Below are 15,682 nucleotides of genomic sequence, written 5' to 3' on the forward strand. Positions count from 1 at the left end.
CCTAAGAACCTCTCATCATGTTCACACAAATTGATGTCTTACTACACCACTGGAAAGGAACCCCATTCTGTCAGTCGCAACACAACGTCGAGAGACCTACAGAAAGGGAACGTCTTGGTTACGGATGTAACCTCGGTTCCCTGATGGAGGGAATGAGACATTGTGTCCATCGTGCCATGGGTGCTGCGCAGGCCCGCTGCAGCGAACGAGGGTGCCTCCCAAGTTCCTCAGCCCAAAAAGGTGACTGAAGGGGCACCCTTTATTGCTGGGGTGGAGTCTGGTGTGCCGTCCCATTCTCCAAGTTCATTGGCCTTTTCAAAGTATTATCGGAGATGATAGGTTCTTAAGTCAAAACCCATTCTGTCAGTCTCGACACAACATCTTGTACCCTCCATCAGGGAACCGAGGTTAAATCCGTAACCAAGACGTTCCCTTTCTGTAGGTCTCTCGACGTTGTGTTGCGACTGACAGAATGGGGTTCCTTTCCTGCGCTCCCCTGTGGGAAGTGTTTTGATTTCTTGTTTTGTTAACACATCAGGGTTTTTATTTGTATTCATTTATTAAAGTCTTATTTGTTTACCCCTTAACCGCTGCCTCCATGTGTGTTCTTCCATACAACATTCCTGACACAGCACAACCCTAGGTTTTTATTTAACACAGTGGCTTAATTAACAAAAAAAATGCTTTATTAATGATAATCTTAAATCAAATAATTATTTTACTTTGCCTTGTTATATAAGCACTGTCGAGCTTGTGCAGAGGCTGCAGCTTTTTATTAAATTTATAGTCTGTTTAATATGTGACCTGTGTTTTTCTCTCCTTATCACACACTTATGGGTATCTTTGCGTGTGCGTGCGTGTGTGTCTGTCTGTGTGCTCGTTTGTGTGTGTGTTATCAGGCCCGTCGCGACAAGGCAAGCAAACCAAGCAATTGCTTAGGGGCCCCGAGCTGGCCGGGGGCCCCGAGCTGGCCTGGGGCCCAAAGACAACAACTGGTTAAGAATAAAATGCAACGACAAACTGAGCGCCCCTTTGACAGTCAATGCAGTAAAGTGCAATGACACTTTTATTGGGATCCCCCTCAAGGGGCCCCTTTCGTGATCTCTGCTGCCGGCAAAAACAAAACCTCCGTCGGCAGTCATGAAGCGGAATTATGCTTCAGGATCCCAAAAAAGAAAGAAGAGAAAGGAAGAGGAGGATAAGAATAAACAAGATAGTGGTAAGTGATAAATTACACTGGATAAAATAGCTCTTCTTGTCTTGGTGTCATTTTGCAGAAGGTAGGCTTGCAAAAATATGTTAGCTAACGTTACCTGTAACCTGCCTGACGGCAAATGCTGCTTGTAACGAACAGTTAGTGCAACTTCGGACGGAATATGGTTACATACTACTGTAATATGTTTTTTAACGGGATAAGGAAGATGCAGATCTGTTCCAGAATCACTGTTTATCGTATTTAATGACATGACATTGCTATAGCTTTGTAATAGGTTTTGATGAAAGTGGCATAACGTTAGCATGCTATACTAACTATTCCACCGTGATGATCTATTTACCAAATGGGGGGGTTAGGAAAACCACACAATAAATTCCGTGCATCAAACATTAGCTTGGGATGTTTTTAAGCATTAGTAACCCTTAACAAAGTGTTAGGAATATCTGGTCGTCTATCTATGTAATGTTTATAGATATTTTAAAATGGTTTCTTAAAGGTTTACAAAAAATGTTTAATCATTACCCGATACCTAATATATTATATGATAGATATAATGTGTGTTACAATAAACTGTTAATTTACAGCACTACTAATAATTAGTAAACATATAATTATAATTTCATTGTTTGTTAACAGTAAAAATACTGTTTGCTAACAGTTAAATGACAGTAAACTAAAGATTAATTAACTATCAATTTACCATCTATGAATGATTGTTATTATTAAGTGTTACCATCTTTTCTTTCTCCCTCAAGGTGCTTTGCTTAAATTTCTCAGCCCTCAGGCTCTTCCTAAGGAGACCTCCACTGATGAAGGTAGAGTGAATTTCTCTCACTGAGCTGAGCTGTTAATAGTGACCTCTTTCAATATGCTAACAGTGAAATGGTAAAACGTACTTCACAGGTAATTTCAGATTTTTTTTTTCAATTATTTTCCCAGCTACACCATCAACTTCATCCTCAACATCAGATGCATCACTTCTCAGTGCTGATGTTTCCTCTAGCACAAGGTACCACCACAAGCTCTAGAATTACAGCTGATATCCTGCACAGCCCAGAGTTTAAACTGATAAGTGTGTGCTGTCATATTGTTAGAAAAACAACAGTGCAAATCACTATTGAATTCCCACCAAACTGTGTAAATACCAGTCACTTTAGCCCATGGATATTTCAGAATGTTTATGCAACAGCAGTTTATGCACTGTAAACCTTTTTTATTTATATAAAGTGTGGTTGAACTTAAACTGTATGGCTATGCTGTGGTTCCTGTAGGCTTTGCGTGTGTGCGGGCGGGGCGGGGGGTTGGGGGGGCCTCCATGTCCATTTTGCTTGGGGCCCCCAAATTCCTTCAAACGGCCCTGTGTGTTATGAATGTTTTGTGTGTGGGTGTGTCTGAATCTTTGAACATTTCTGTTCTTATTTTGTCTAAATCACATGCCTTCCAGGGTTTAAGTTTGTTTAGTGCTTTGTTTAATTCTTTCAAACTAATCAGATAGTCTAAAGGATTCTGGTTGTTTTTGATTATCGATTCAAACTGGTTTAGTTTATTCTGTAGGTTTTCTCTGATCAGGTGTAAGACTATGTGAGTTTCATACTTACTGTGAAAGAGTATTAATACAGTCATGATCAGGTGCCGTTTGTAATCCATTCATCGTGCAGTCATGCGGGGATAGCTCTCGATTTGGAGAGAGTGTAGCGGTTTCACATCCAAAAAGGTAATCAATGCTTTTAATGCTTTTCTTAGTCCCCCAACTGTCAAAATAAAATCATCACTGAAAAAATGTACAATACAAATTCTGCCTTATGTTTACATGAACTGTGTAAAGGTTAACCACATGAGCGTGGATTATAGAGTAAACAGTGAGAGAATGAAAGTATTTTTTTTCTGTTATATAGAATTGTGTTGGCTTTGAGGGTATTCACACCTGTCTTGTTTGGGTCGAACTCTGGTTCGTTTCTCTCCTTGCTGGGGATCTTTTGGGCAGGTGTGAACAGAGCAATCGTTTTAGTTATTAGTTATGCTGTAAATCCTGTTTAATTATCCGGTAAATTGTGGGCCATAATCTAAAGCGTTACCAACTTTAGTTCAATAAATTACATACATTTCAAAAATAGTCCCAGTCAGTGTTTTAACATAAATGATGTTGTTCATTAACATTATTGGTGCATTATTGTGTTTTACAGTTCTAATGTTGGTTAATTTAATATAGCGTTGGGCTATTTTAATCTACATAAACATTAATCTGCATCATATTCTCTAAACTATATATATATATATATATATATATATATATTATTTGTTTCAAAAAGTCATAAATGTCTCTGCTGTGTCCCTTTGCTATCATCTGGCAACATTATATTTACACATTATTATTGATGAAACACAGTTTGTCCGATTAGGGCTACAGTAGAAACAACATTTCCATGCAAATGGACCGGCGGTGTAGATAAAATAACTCATTCTAAGATAATAAAAACATTATATAAGGTCTTTATACACCTCTGAAGACATAAGTATGTATATTATATTGCATTTCTGTCCATAGATCCTCAAAAAAATTACACGTTGTACCTTATATTCCTTATTATGACTTGGGGACTCAAATGGCACAGAATAGTAGGAGTGACCCCATTTCAGATCTTTCTAGCAACTGGCTCCTGAGGCTATTAGGTTATTAAGAAAAAAGAAGTCTATGTTCTTCAGTCTTATTGATTTTCCTTCCTGGGGGTGAAGTGTATGGCTGCCACACTGGCTCCTATAAAGTAGTGGATGTTGAAACAGGAGATTTATCCTTTAATATCCCTTTTAATGACATATTTGATTACAGATAAGAGTGTCAATATCCAATCCCTACCTGCCACAACATGACTGAGCCTTAATAATCTATTTAATGTCAGGGGTGAGAAGAGTTTTGCTAAACAATGATTTTATTTGGTCTATGCCTTAACATAAATTATAGCATGGCTTTATTGTGTGACTTATACCGCAGACATCTACTGTAAGTCACATGAACTACTTTCTATGATACTTTCTCATTTAGAAACTTGACAGGCAAGCGTCATAATGAAAGGCATTACAATATTTTCACAATGCTACATTCTTAAAAGGATATAACAGTAAAAAACACATTATATACACAAACAGCAATAAAAAGGTGCCTCACAACGCGACACAAGAACTATTTTTGGCTAAATGGTCTTTGTAGTTGAGAAAGGTTCTAAACGGTTCTATGATGTTCGATGGTAATGTAATGTATACAAATAAATATCAATTTAATTTATGGTAAACCCATAGCACTGAATTATTCTGAATTCAAACGTGATATGTATTAGTAAAGTCGATTTTTTGTAAATGGACATGTTATTATAACTACAAAACAACGGAATTAAAGATGTGACGGAACCTTAAGCTGAATCCTGCCTGCCCGGAACATTAACAAGACGGACCATAAACACTTCCTAATAACGCAGCTCGACTTCACGTAAAACGAGCTAAAACACTGATCTGTTTCGTGTCCATTGAATATGGCTTCGACGATCATTCCTTACACTGTCAACATTAAACTAGCCGCTCGGACTCTGACCGGAACTCTTCATCTACAGAACAAGACAGCGGTGGACTGGTGAGTAGCATTAGCTTTAGCATCTCCTGTCACTGTTGATGCAGCTCGCGTTGACATTCATTAAGTGCTGTGCTTCACCAACAGTGTCTGTGTTCAAATCATGTGCTTTTAATACCAGCCGATTATCAAACGAGCAGTGTACTCAAAGTTCTCGTCATCTTAAGACGCTAGGTTTGAAACATCGAAACGTCAGTTTCGACAAATGGTGTTATTGCAATAGAAATATGAAATGGCAACACTCGTAACGTTGTCTGATTGCAATGAAAAGCCTCATATATCACCACACGATCTGATGTGGACGCATTTCCAGGAGAGAAGCTCCTTTGATTGAAGTGTATCTGCAACACAATATAAAATACAATCAAAAATAGCTTCATTCACTTTCATCTATGACCCTTATGTTAAGTGTAACATGTTGACATACTAGTGTTTTATACGGTATAGCTTAAATTAGACTGTTGGATGGGATATTCTTAGCTGGACACTCAATCAAGTAACAAATAAACGACATCATCACAGATACTATACAAAAGGAAAAAAGTCACTCTCCCGTACCTTCTCTGGATCTGTTCCACATTGGTGGAAAGATCTACCAGCTGCTACAAGATCAGCAGACTCTGTTGCCATCTTTAAAAAAACACATCTCTTCCGTCAAAACGTCTCTGATTGATTTATCCTAATTCTTTTCCCTTTCCTTCTTAAAAAATAAATAAAATACTAACCTTACTATTCTTAGCTTTGTATACTGTGCTAGGCTTTAATGGACTAGTTTTATGCACTTGTGTATTTTGTTGCCTATGTTATAATTGCTTCCAATTTTTCCTCATCTGTAAGTCGCTTTGGATAAAAGCATCTGCTAAATGTAAATGTAAAATGTACGGACAATTCAAGCCATTATGGCTCAGTTTTTCGATCAGTCTTGCTCTTATAGTTATAGATGGTGAGCAAGTTATTCAAATGAACGAGAATTCACATTAAATTGGATTTCCCAATGCTGCTCTACATTATTATTTAATTCAAATGTATTTTTAAAATAAAAAAACCGAGTCAGTCCAATGAATAGGAATCCCAATGCTACTTGACAGAGCAAGATGTCTTGGTACGCAATTAGAGTATTCTACCAAATAACCATGATGTATTTTTGTCAGTACTTGTTTTTGAAAAGCAGAACAGGAGGGTGTATAAGTCGACTAATGTTAGGATAAAATGACATGTTTTATGATTTGTGCTCCTTATTCTTACCTGTTCTTTCACACATAATGAAGGTCACTGCATGTGGCTCGCCCACACTTTACAGTCCAAAATCTTTTTTGTATAGTTTCAGCTCTATGCACGTTTTTTGTGTCTGGCAAGAGCCAGCTATGATAGGCGAGGACACAAACACTGAATAGTGGACGAGGGAAACCGGTGCGAACGCACGGCTCAACTGCGTGCAAGCAGAATGTGTAATGTGTCAGCGTGATATGGAAACTTGTTAAATGTTTTAAATTTACCATCAACTAATCGCTTCTTTATTTAATGAATTTCTAATATTAGAAATATTATTGAATGTCTAATATATAAAATGGAAGAAAAGCCCGGTCCGCTTGTGAGCCCGGCAGGAAATCATGAAGCCATTGTGAATATGTAAACACAGCAGACATAACATGCATGTTTTAGGGGTAAAATTTTCACTATTTTGTATTCAGACAGACAATGGTAAAATTTTTGGATGTGTCCTCCTAACTCTTGAAGTCGGGAGCACCAGAGGTACCCATAGAAATGGTGCTACCAAGGAAACAAGTTAATTTTGACTTTAACTTTGTTGTTATTATAGGGGAAGGGGATGTTTAGATTGTTTAGTTACAAGTTGTTTGCGAAGTTTGCACAATTTAAAGGTTCTGTATTTTGACCGCAACTGTCATGCATCTTGATTCCTTCTCTTCATCATGAGTGCCACCTCTTTATGAACACCATCATTTTGTGGGACTTACTAACCTTTATAATACTAGTGTGGCATTGTTCTGCAATATTCACTCATCGTATGACAGTATAAAAGGGACTTTTGTCAATCAACGGCAGGATTTCCTCTCAAAATCATTAGAAAATGTGGTGTAAACAAACGGTATAAATCTTTAAAGTACTGTTATATAAATGTATGGTCATATGGCCCAGCACTACGTAGCTCATTGTGCTTGTTTGTTTAGTTTTAGTCTATTTCACAATTGCATTGACGTATCTAGAGTTCCACGGACACTGAATCCTGTCATCTGCCTGTTCTGCATGTGTATGAGGAAGCGAGGTGCACAGTTGAAAATACTACACGCACGACAGTCGTGTGCATCTCACTGTATGAGGACACAAACACATGAACTTCATCTCCAGAGTTGCTCTGAGAGTTTATTTCACAAGCATTCTACATTCTACTCGAGCATCTTCGCAAACTAAAGTTTGCGCTACAAATGTTCCTTTAAGCCTCTGTAGTGCCATATGCAAAAAATCATAGTTGCAGGACACACTTTGCATTTACAGTTTGTAGTACCTAAAAATTCTTAACCCTAAAAGATATTCACCATTACAGTAGTGAGAATAATTATATGTGATAATGGAAATTATGAAACATTTTTCTCTTTCTTTGTCTCTTTCTCTGTTCGCAGGGGATGGCAGGGTCTGATTGCTCAGGGCTGTCACTCTAGTATCCTCATTATTGATCCCAAGACATCTCAAACTATTCAAGTCCTGGAGCGACACAAAGCCAATGTGGTCAAAGTGAGTTCTACCTTTCTGTTCTTCGGTTTGTGACATGCTGAAGATACTTATCCAGCTAGCCAAAACTGAGTATCAAGGCTGACCAAAGAAAACACAAAACTTAAATACACAGATCATATACATTCATTTACAGTTGCCCTTATTGCCAGTGCCAGCCAGGACTTTCATCGTGCTGGGTGAGCCAGTAGCCTCAGACCTCCAGCTGTGAGGCCAAAATCAAGATGCATCACCATTGTTGAGCCGGTAGCTCGTAGCTAGTAGTTTTTTTAAAAGGCAGGTGCATGTGTCTGTATGTTATGTTCTATTACCAGATCTTTGATGATGTAAACACATCATACGATATAACCTTAAATATAAATAATAATATCAAGTATACATTTTATTTTAATGTGCCTTTCAGTACAGTTGAGTTGTCATAAAATGAAAAGCACCAATACAACAACGATTGTTAACTGTTAAAAATGATCAGAAAAAGTTAGCCTTAACAAATACGTTTTAAGATATTTATATTTAGGCGTTTGGCAGACGCTTTTATTCAAAGCGACTTACATTGTATTATCCTATACATTTTACATAGGTTTCTGCAATCCTCTTGGATCCAACCCACAACTTTGTGTTGTTAAGCAATGCTCTTACCACTGAGATACAGGAAAGCTCATGATTTAAAAGACGTGATTTAAAAGTGGTCAAACAGTCACTTTCTTGTATAGCTTGAGGAATAGAGTTCCAGAGATGGGGAGCGACCTAGCTGAATGCCCTAGACCCCATTGTGACTAAACAAACAGAAGGTTTCATGAGAGAATTAGATGAAGATGATCTAACGTTTTGGGATGTAGATAAGAAGCAAATCTGAGAGGTATGTGGAGGCAAGATTATGTAGAGCTTTGAAAGTTAGAAGCAGAATCTTCAACTCTATTTTTACAGGGAGCCAGTGTAAATGGTAAAGAACTGTAGAGATATATGCTCAATGTGATTATACGGGCAGCTGAGTTCTGGACCAATTGAAGTTTAAGTCTCATGGACGAGAGTAGTTGTGGATTTGGATATAAGGAAAAGATGAAGACTGCTGATATTTCGTGGATGGAAATAAGCACGCCGATTTCTATTATTCACATGCTTTTCGAGAGTCAGTGTACTATCAAGGACGGTACCTAGGCGTGAAGTGAAGAATTGTGTTATCACTGTAGCAACCAATACACTCACCTAAAGGATTATTAGGAACACCTGTTCAATTTCTCATTAATACAATTATCTAATCAACCAATCACATGGCAGTTGCTTCAATGCATTTGGGGGTTTTAATTACAAATGCATTAAAAATGTAATCTGAATCAAATTGATCCGGATTTGTAAATCCTATGTCTTGCTATCCAGGATCACCCGATCCATCTTTCTTTTATGCCAGTTTTTTAAAGGAGCATTGGATCACTGTGATCAAAATACCAAATTTCAGGATTACCAAATCCTGTTTACCAAAGCCTTAAATGGAACCAACAGTATAGCCTACTGGCTTAGCAAAGAACAACAGGTAGGGTGGTCACAAATAGCCATTGTTTGTTTTAATTGTAAGAAACAGAAAAAAATGTCATTCCTTATTTTGTTATAATGTTAAGTAATAAAACAAAAACAATACTATACAATTCTCAAAGATCATTTACAGCACAGATACCAGCTCTTTCCATCTCTGCCTTAAGGAGATGTGCTTCTTTCTGCACTTTTTTCTGCTGGAGTTGGGAAAGCAAGATTTGTTGTTTACCATATCTCATTAGATGTGACATGGTTCATATATGCTTCAAATATGAAGAAATTTATATATCATCAGTAAACATTGATTTTGTGATCATTCATGCAAAAAACTTTTTTGTTAAAAAAATCATAACTGAATCCACCCTTCTGATGGGATAAAGATAATCCTATTTTTTTTGATGAAATAGATCCCAAACCGAGCTCAAAGTGTTGAAAAACCCAAAGGGCAGGTTTGATCCAGATCAAATGTAAAATCGGATTACATGATCTGATCTTAGTTCGGAATCCCTCATTTCCTTTTGAAAACCCATTTCCAAGATTTGATCCAATCCATGATCTGAAATCCCACAGGATTACTTTTGAAAAACTGGGCCCTGAACTCCAAACTGAATGTCAGAATGGGAAAGAAAGGTGATCTAAGCAATTTTGAGCGTGGCATGGTTGTTGGTGCCAGACGGGCCAGTCTGAGTATTTCACAATCTGCTCAGTTACTGGGATTTTCATGCACAACCATTTCTAGGGTTTACAAAGAATGCTGTGAAAAGGGAAAAACATCCAGTATGCGGCAGTCCTGTGGGTGAAAATGCCTTGTTGATGCTAGAGGTCAGAGGAGAATGGGCCGACTAATTTAAGCTGATAGAAGAGCAACTTTGACTGAAATATTCACTCATTACAGCCGAGGTATGCAGCAAAGCATTTGTGAAGCCACAACACGCACAACCTTGAGGCGGATGGGCTACAACAGCAGAAGACCCCACCGGTTACCACTCATCTCCACTACAAATAGGAAAAAGAGGCTAAAATTTGCACGAGCTCACCAAAATTGGACAGTTGAAGACTGGAAAAATGTTGCCTGGTCTGATGAGTCTCGATTTCTGTTGAGACATTCAGATGGTAGAGTCAGAATTTGGCATAAACAGAATGAGAACATGGATCCATCATGCCTTGTTACCACTGTGCAGGCTGCTGGTGGTGGTGTAATGGTGTGGGGGATGTTTTCTTGGCACACTATAGGCCCCTTAGTGCCAATTGGGCATCGTTTAAATGCCACGGCCTACCTGAGCATGGTTTCTGACCATGTCCATCCCTTTATGACCACCATGTACTCTGATGGCTACTTCCGGCAGGATAATGCACCATGTCACAAAGCTCAAATCATTTCAAATTGGTTTCTTGAACATGACTAAAATGGCCCCCACAGTCACCAGATCTCAACCCAATAGAGAATCTTTGGGATGTGATGGAACATGAGCTTCGAGCCCTGGATGTGCATCTCACAAATCTCCATCAACTGCAAGATGCTATCCTATCAATATGGGCCAACATTTCTAAAGAATGCTTTCAGAACCTTGTTGAATCAATGCCACGTAGAATTAAGTCAGTTCTCAAGGTGAAAGGGGGACAAACACAGACCTGTGTGAAAAAGTGTTTGCCCCCCCCCCCTTTTAACTGTGGTTTATCACACCTGAGTTCAATTTCTCTAGCCACACCCCTTCACACCAAAAGATCCTCAAAAGCTAGACATCATGCCGAGATCCAAAGAAATTCAGAAACAAATGAGAAAGTAATTGAGATCTATCTATCTGCAAAAGGTTATAAAGCCATTGCTAAAGCTTTGGGATTCCAGCAGATAACAATGAGAGACATTATCCACACATAGCAACAAAACAAAAACATGCAGACCTAAATAACCTCAAGAGCACAGTGACGGCTCATCCAAGAGTCACAAAAGTCACAACAACAACATCCAAAGAACTGCAGGCCTCACTTGCCTCAGTTAAGGTCAGTGTTCACGACTCCACCATAAAAAAGAGACTGGGCAAAAATGATCTGCATGGCAGAGTTTCAAGACGAAGACCGCTGCTGAGCAAAAAGAACATAAAGGCTCGTCTCAGTTTTGCCAGAAAACATCTTAATGATCCCCAAGGCTTTTGGGAAAATACTGACTGGACTGACGAGACAAAAGTTAAACTTTTTAGAAGGTGTGTGTCCCATTACGTCTGCTGTAAAAGTAACATCACATTTCAGAAAAAGAACATCATACCAACAGTAAAATATGGTGGTGGTAGTGTGATGGTCTGGGTCTGTTTTGCTGCTTCAGGACCTTAAAACTTGCCGTGATAAATGGAACCATGAATTCTGCTGTCTAGAAAAACATCCTGAAGGAGAATGGCCATCTGTTCGTGACCTCAAGCTGAAGCGAACTTGAGTTTTGCAGCAGGGCAAAGAGCCAAAACACACCAGCCAGTCCACCTCTGAATGGCTGAAGAAAAACAACATGAAGACTTTGGTGTGGCCTAGTCAAAGTACTGACCTGAATCCTACTGAGATGCTGTGGCATGACCTTATAAAGGTGGTTCATGCTCAAAACCCTCCAATGTGGATGAATTACAACAAATCTGCAAAGATGTGTGGACCAAAATTCCTAGACAGCACTGTAACAGACTCATTGCATGTTATCGCAAACGCTCAATTGCAGTTGTTGCTGCTAAGGGCGGCCCAACCAGTTATTAGGTTTAGGGGGCAAACACTTTTTCACACAGGTACATGTGGTTTTGGATTTTGATTGCCCTTAATAATAAAAACCTTAATTTAATAACTACATGTTGTGTTTATTTGTTATCTTTGACAAAACAAAATATTTGTTTGATGATCTGAAATATTAAAGTGTGACAAACATGCAAAAATATTACGAAATCAGGAAGGGGCCAACACTTTTTCACACCACTGTATATAGGCCTATATATGTCCTTGTACCCCCAGTTTGTGGCTCGCACAACATTTACACTTGTTAAAACATTTTGTTAGTGATTTTTCTTCAGTACATCAAAACAAGAAATGTAACATTACAAGAGAAAGCAGGTGCTCCTTAACTACAGTAGACCTGATTGTTAAAAATACTTTTTTGTGTTCTATTCTACAAAAGTAACATGTTAATGTAGGGCTGTGCATTTTTGACAGACATTGTAATTGGGATTTGATTTGCGATTACATTTTTCAAGCTCAATCTTCAGCTCAACATTGGCAATAGTGTGAAGCACAGTATGGATAAAGTTACCCTACCGAAATAAAACAATAAAAACTATTTTAGGAATTCAAATTGTTTCCATTAAAACCATTACAAAGTTCCCTTTGAAGTGTGTTTTGGGATTTATCCAAACAGCAATTACTGTTGTTCTATTGGTTGCCAACACCAAATTACATCACACCAACAGAATCCAAATACCAGTGTACACTATTATAGTTTCCATTAAAACAAATACAACTCCCATTATAACCCTTAAATCCATAAAGTTTTCTATTGTGTTAATGAATTATTAAAATAGTACATGGGTTATATAGGCGGATTGATTTATTTTTAAGTATTTGGGATTCTAAAGTAGAAAATGTGTTGAATGTTTACTTTTCATCTAAGAGACATGCAAGTGTAATACAGGGTGTGTGCCATCTTTTGAATGCCACTCAAAGCGGAAGAGACTCGTTTCATATTTTTCACATCGTGTACACTAATCACTAATAATACATCCAAACGTGTTTAATACATTAATAAATCTATGACAAATGAATAAAAATGATTGTGATTTAATCATTTTTATTGTATATGTAGACTCTTGACGTTAAATGAAGGCTGAATTTAAATGTTTTCTATAAATAAACTTTACTTGCTTTTTTTAAACTCAAAGATAAGTTTAAGTGATAAAATTGTGATGCAATAATTGCCGTTACCTCAAAATAAACTGTAATATGCAAGAGATTTATTGTGAGTGGGTGCAGCAAAATCGGGAGCAAAAATGACCGGAAACATGCAGGCAAACTTGACTCGCTGCTGCCCTCTCTTTGGGAATTACCCACTCAAGTTTGGTATCTATGAAAAGCTTAGATGTGCTGCTTTCATATTCATGTCTCCACAACATCATTACAGTGCTAAGCCAATAAAGCAAACATGTTTCTTCTAAGTAACGGCCTGCTACAGCGCTGTTGGACAACTTTAATGGCGATTTTCTTACTATTTAGATTTGTTTGCACCCTCAGAATCCAGATGTTCAAATAGTTGTATCGTGGCCACATATTGTCGTATCCTAACAGTCCATACATCAATGGAAAGCTTATTTTTTCAGCTGTATAAATCTGTATAGCAAAAAACATCCACCCATGCTACCATAGGAACCATATTATGACCCCTCGCACGCGACCATGACACAATCATGGCATCCACAATCACATAGCAACCAGTCTTATTGTTGTTGTGTGCCATTTCTGCTCCACTAGGTTAAATGGTCCAGAGAAAACTACCACCACAATCTCAACGCGCCTTACTCTCTGCGTCTGGCATCTGCAGACGCGGCAGGAAAGATCATCGTGTGGGATGTGGTGAGCGGTATGGCACACTGTGAGATCCAGGAGCATACCAAACCCATTCAGGGTCAGCATCAGTTCTGCTTTTACTATATAATGATAAATAAATGCTTTTTCCACTTTTGTAATTAATGACATTCATATACCATGTAGAGTACAGTTTTTTTTAGATAACAGCATTTTTGTAATCTTAAATTCTTTTTAAAACACTTCCCAGTGTGCCCCTTATAAAGTCCCTGAGTTAAGAGCTGTAAAATGGGTAAGGCATGTTTCTAAAAACTACTGAAATGATCTAATTTAACTAATGTCTGCCTTAATCTAATACCTTTAGGGGAAACCACATTTAAATTATTACTACATACGAGCAAAGGGAAAAAATATAACATTTCAAAATTATTTTCAGTTTCTAAAAATGTATATGTTCGGGTAAAATGATTATTGTTGTTTAATTCTGTGAAGCACTAACAATATTTTCCCCAAATTTAAAATAATAATATTGGGTCTCATTCATGAAACAAGCATATTTTTTTTTATGTAAATTCGTCCTGGTGTAAATTTTTTGATTCATGGAAATGTTTATATTTTCACAATGTTTGTTGGCACGAAGGAAATTGCAACCCCTCCATACTAGGTGTAAATTGTGTGTCAAATATTGAAATATTCTGTATACTTTGGCTAAAACAAAACTGAGAGCTTGTCACTATTTTACAAAGTCACCCAATCACAGTTGAGTATGGGCGGGACAAACACTACATTAACTCAAAAGTGGACACATTTTATATTCAGTAATATTCTTCAAAATAACATTCTCGTTACATGTAACTGGCATGAGTTTTCCAAATAATAGCAACCACAAGTCTCTAAAGCGCTGTCAAGTGCCACCAGCTGGCCGTTTTCAGAAGAGCACCAGCCATTATTTTATTTTGCCAAAATGCTTTGGTGGACAGGTGAATTTATACATTTATTGTAAGGCATGTAGCCTATCTGTATCTTATGCATTTATGCTATATGACGTGCTAAACCTAAGAATGGAGTCCAGATGTTTCCACAGCATTCCTTGATTGTTTTCCTAGATTATTTGTGTTGCTGTAATTTATAGGCAGGGATTATGCTAATTACGAATTATGTGCTTTATTTATGAAATATTAGAATTCATTTACATTCACACATTTAACTATCAAATCTGACCTTTACAAAGTATTTTAGTCTTCATGAGCCCAAGAGAGCTGTCTGCACAACATTTCTATTTGGCGTTCCTTGCTGATGGAACAATCTTCCCATTTCTATCAGGACTGTGGAATCAGATTTTTGAAAATTGAATCTGGAGGAGAGTTTTGGGAAAGGCCTGTTTTACCCGCAAATCACTCGTATATTAACATGTTTCATGAATGCGTCCCATTGTTTCTATGTGCCATGTATTTGCAGAAAATAAAAAATTGTAAAACAGGTCAATATGACAGAAAATATGCTCTGTATTTTGGAAAAGCTCAAAAAAGATTTTAAATGTGATCATTTATTTTGTCAGTCTTTCACTGCTGTTGGATGACTTGGTCACTCCTGATGTTTGATTTAGAAATTCAACAGACACTGAACGGGAATGGCCACAATACATGTAGAATGATGAATATTTTCAAAACATTGTTTTGTTATAGTCATGAGTATCTATGTTCTTTACACACTTTTGCGTGTGATTAATCCTAATGAATAAATGTAAATAAGTAAACAAATGTCTTTTTACATGTAAATGTTAAATCAGATATGGACTGGCTGTGGGCTCAGGATGCTTCTCGTGATCTTCTGCTGGCTGTCCATCCTCCTAACTTCATTGTCTTGTGGAACGGTGACACAGGAACCAAGCTTTGGAAGAAGAGCTATGCTGAGAATATTCTGTCGTTTTCCTTCGATCCTTTTGAGCCCTGCAATCTGGCATGTGTGTATTAAGTTCCATTATTTTGGTATTGGTAAATGATGCACATATACATATGTTGATATTA

General features: G+C 37.6%; 1 protein-coding gene across 1 annotated transcript in view; it reads left to right on the plus strand.

Moving 5' to 3' along the window:
• The first annotated feature begins 4,642 nt into the window (after positions 1 to 4,642).
• The window catches only part of wdr11 (WD repeat domain 11), a 48,672-nt gene continuing 37,632 nt past the window's right edge, over positions 4,643 to 15,682 (plus strand). The window contains exons 1-4 of the mRNA XM_079473074.1: positions 4,643 to 4,838; positions 7,475 to 7,586; positions 13,602 to 13,755; positions 15,445 to 15,618. Coding sequence (XP_079329200.1) covers positions 4,741 to 4,838; positions 7,475 to 7,586; positions 13,602 to 13,755; positions 15,445 to 15,618 — 538 coding nt within the window. The 5' untranslated portion in view covers positions 4,643 to 4,740. The remainder of the gene's footprint in view (positions 4,839 to 7,474; positions 7,587 to 13,601; positions 13,756 to 15,444; positions 15,619 to 15,682) is intronic.

This window comes from Barbatula barbatula (assembly GCF_947034865.1).
Source record: "Barbatula barbatula genome assembly, chromosome: 14".
Lineage (NCBI taxonomy): Eukaryota > Metazoa > Chordata > Actinopteri > Cypriniformes > Nemacheilidae > Barbatula > Barbatula barbatula.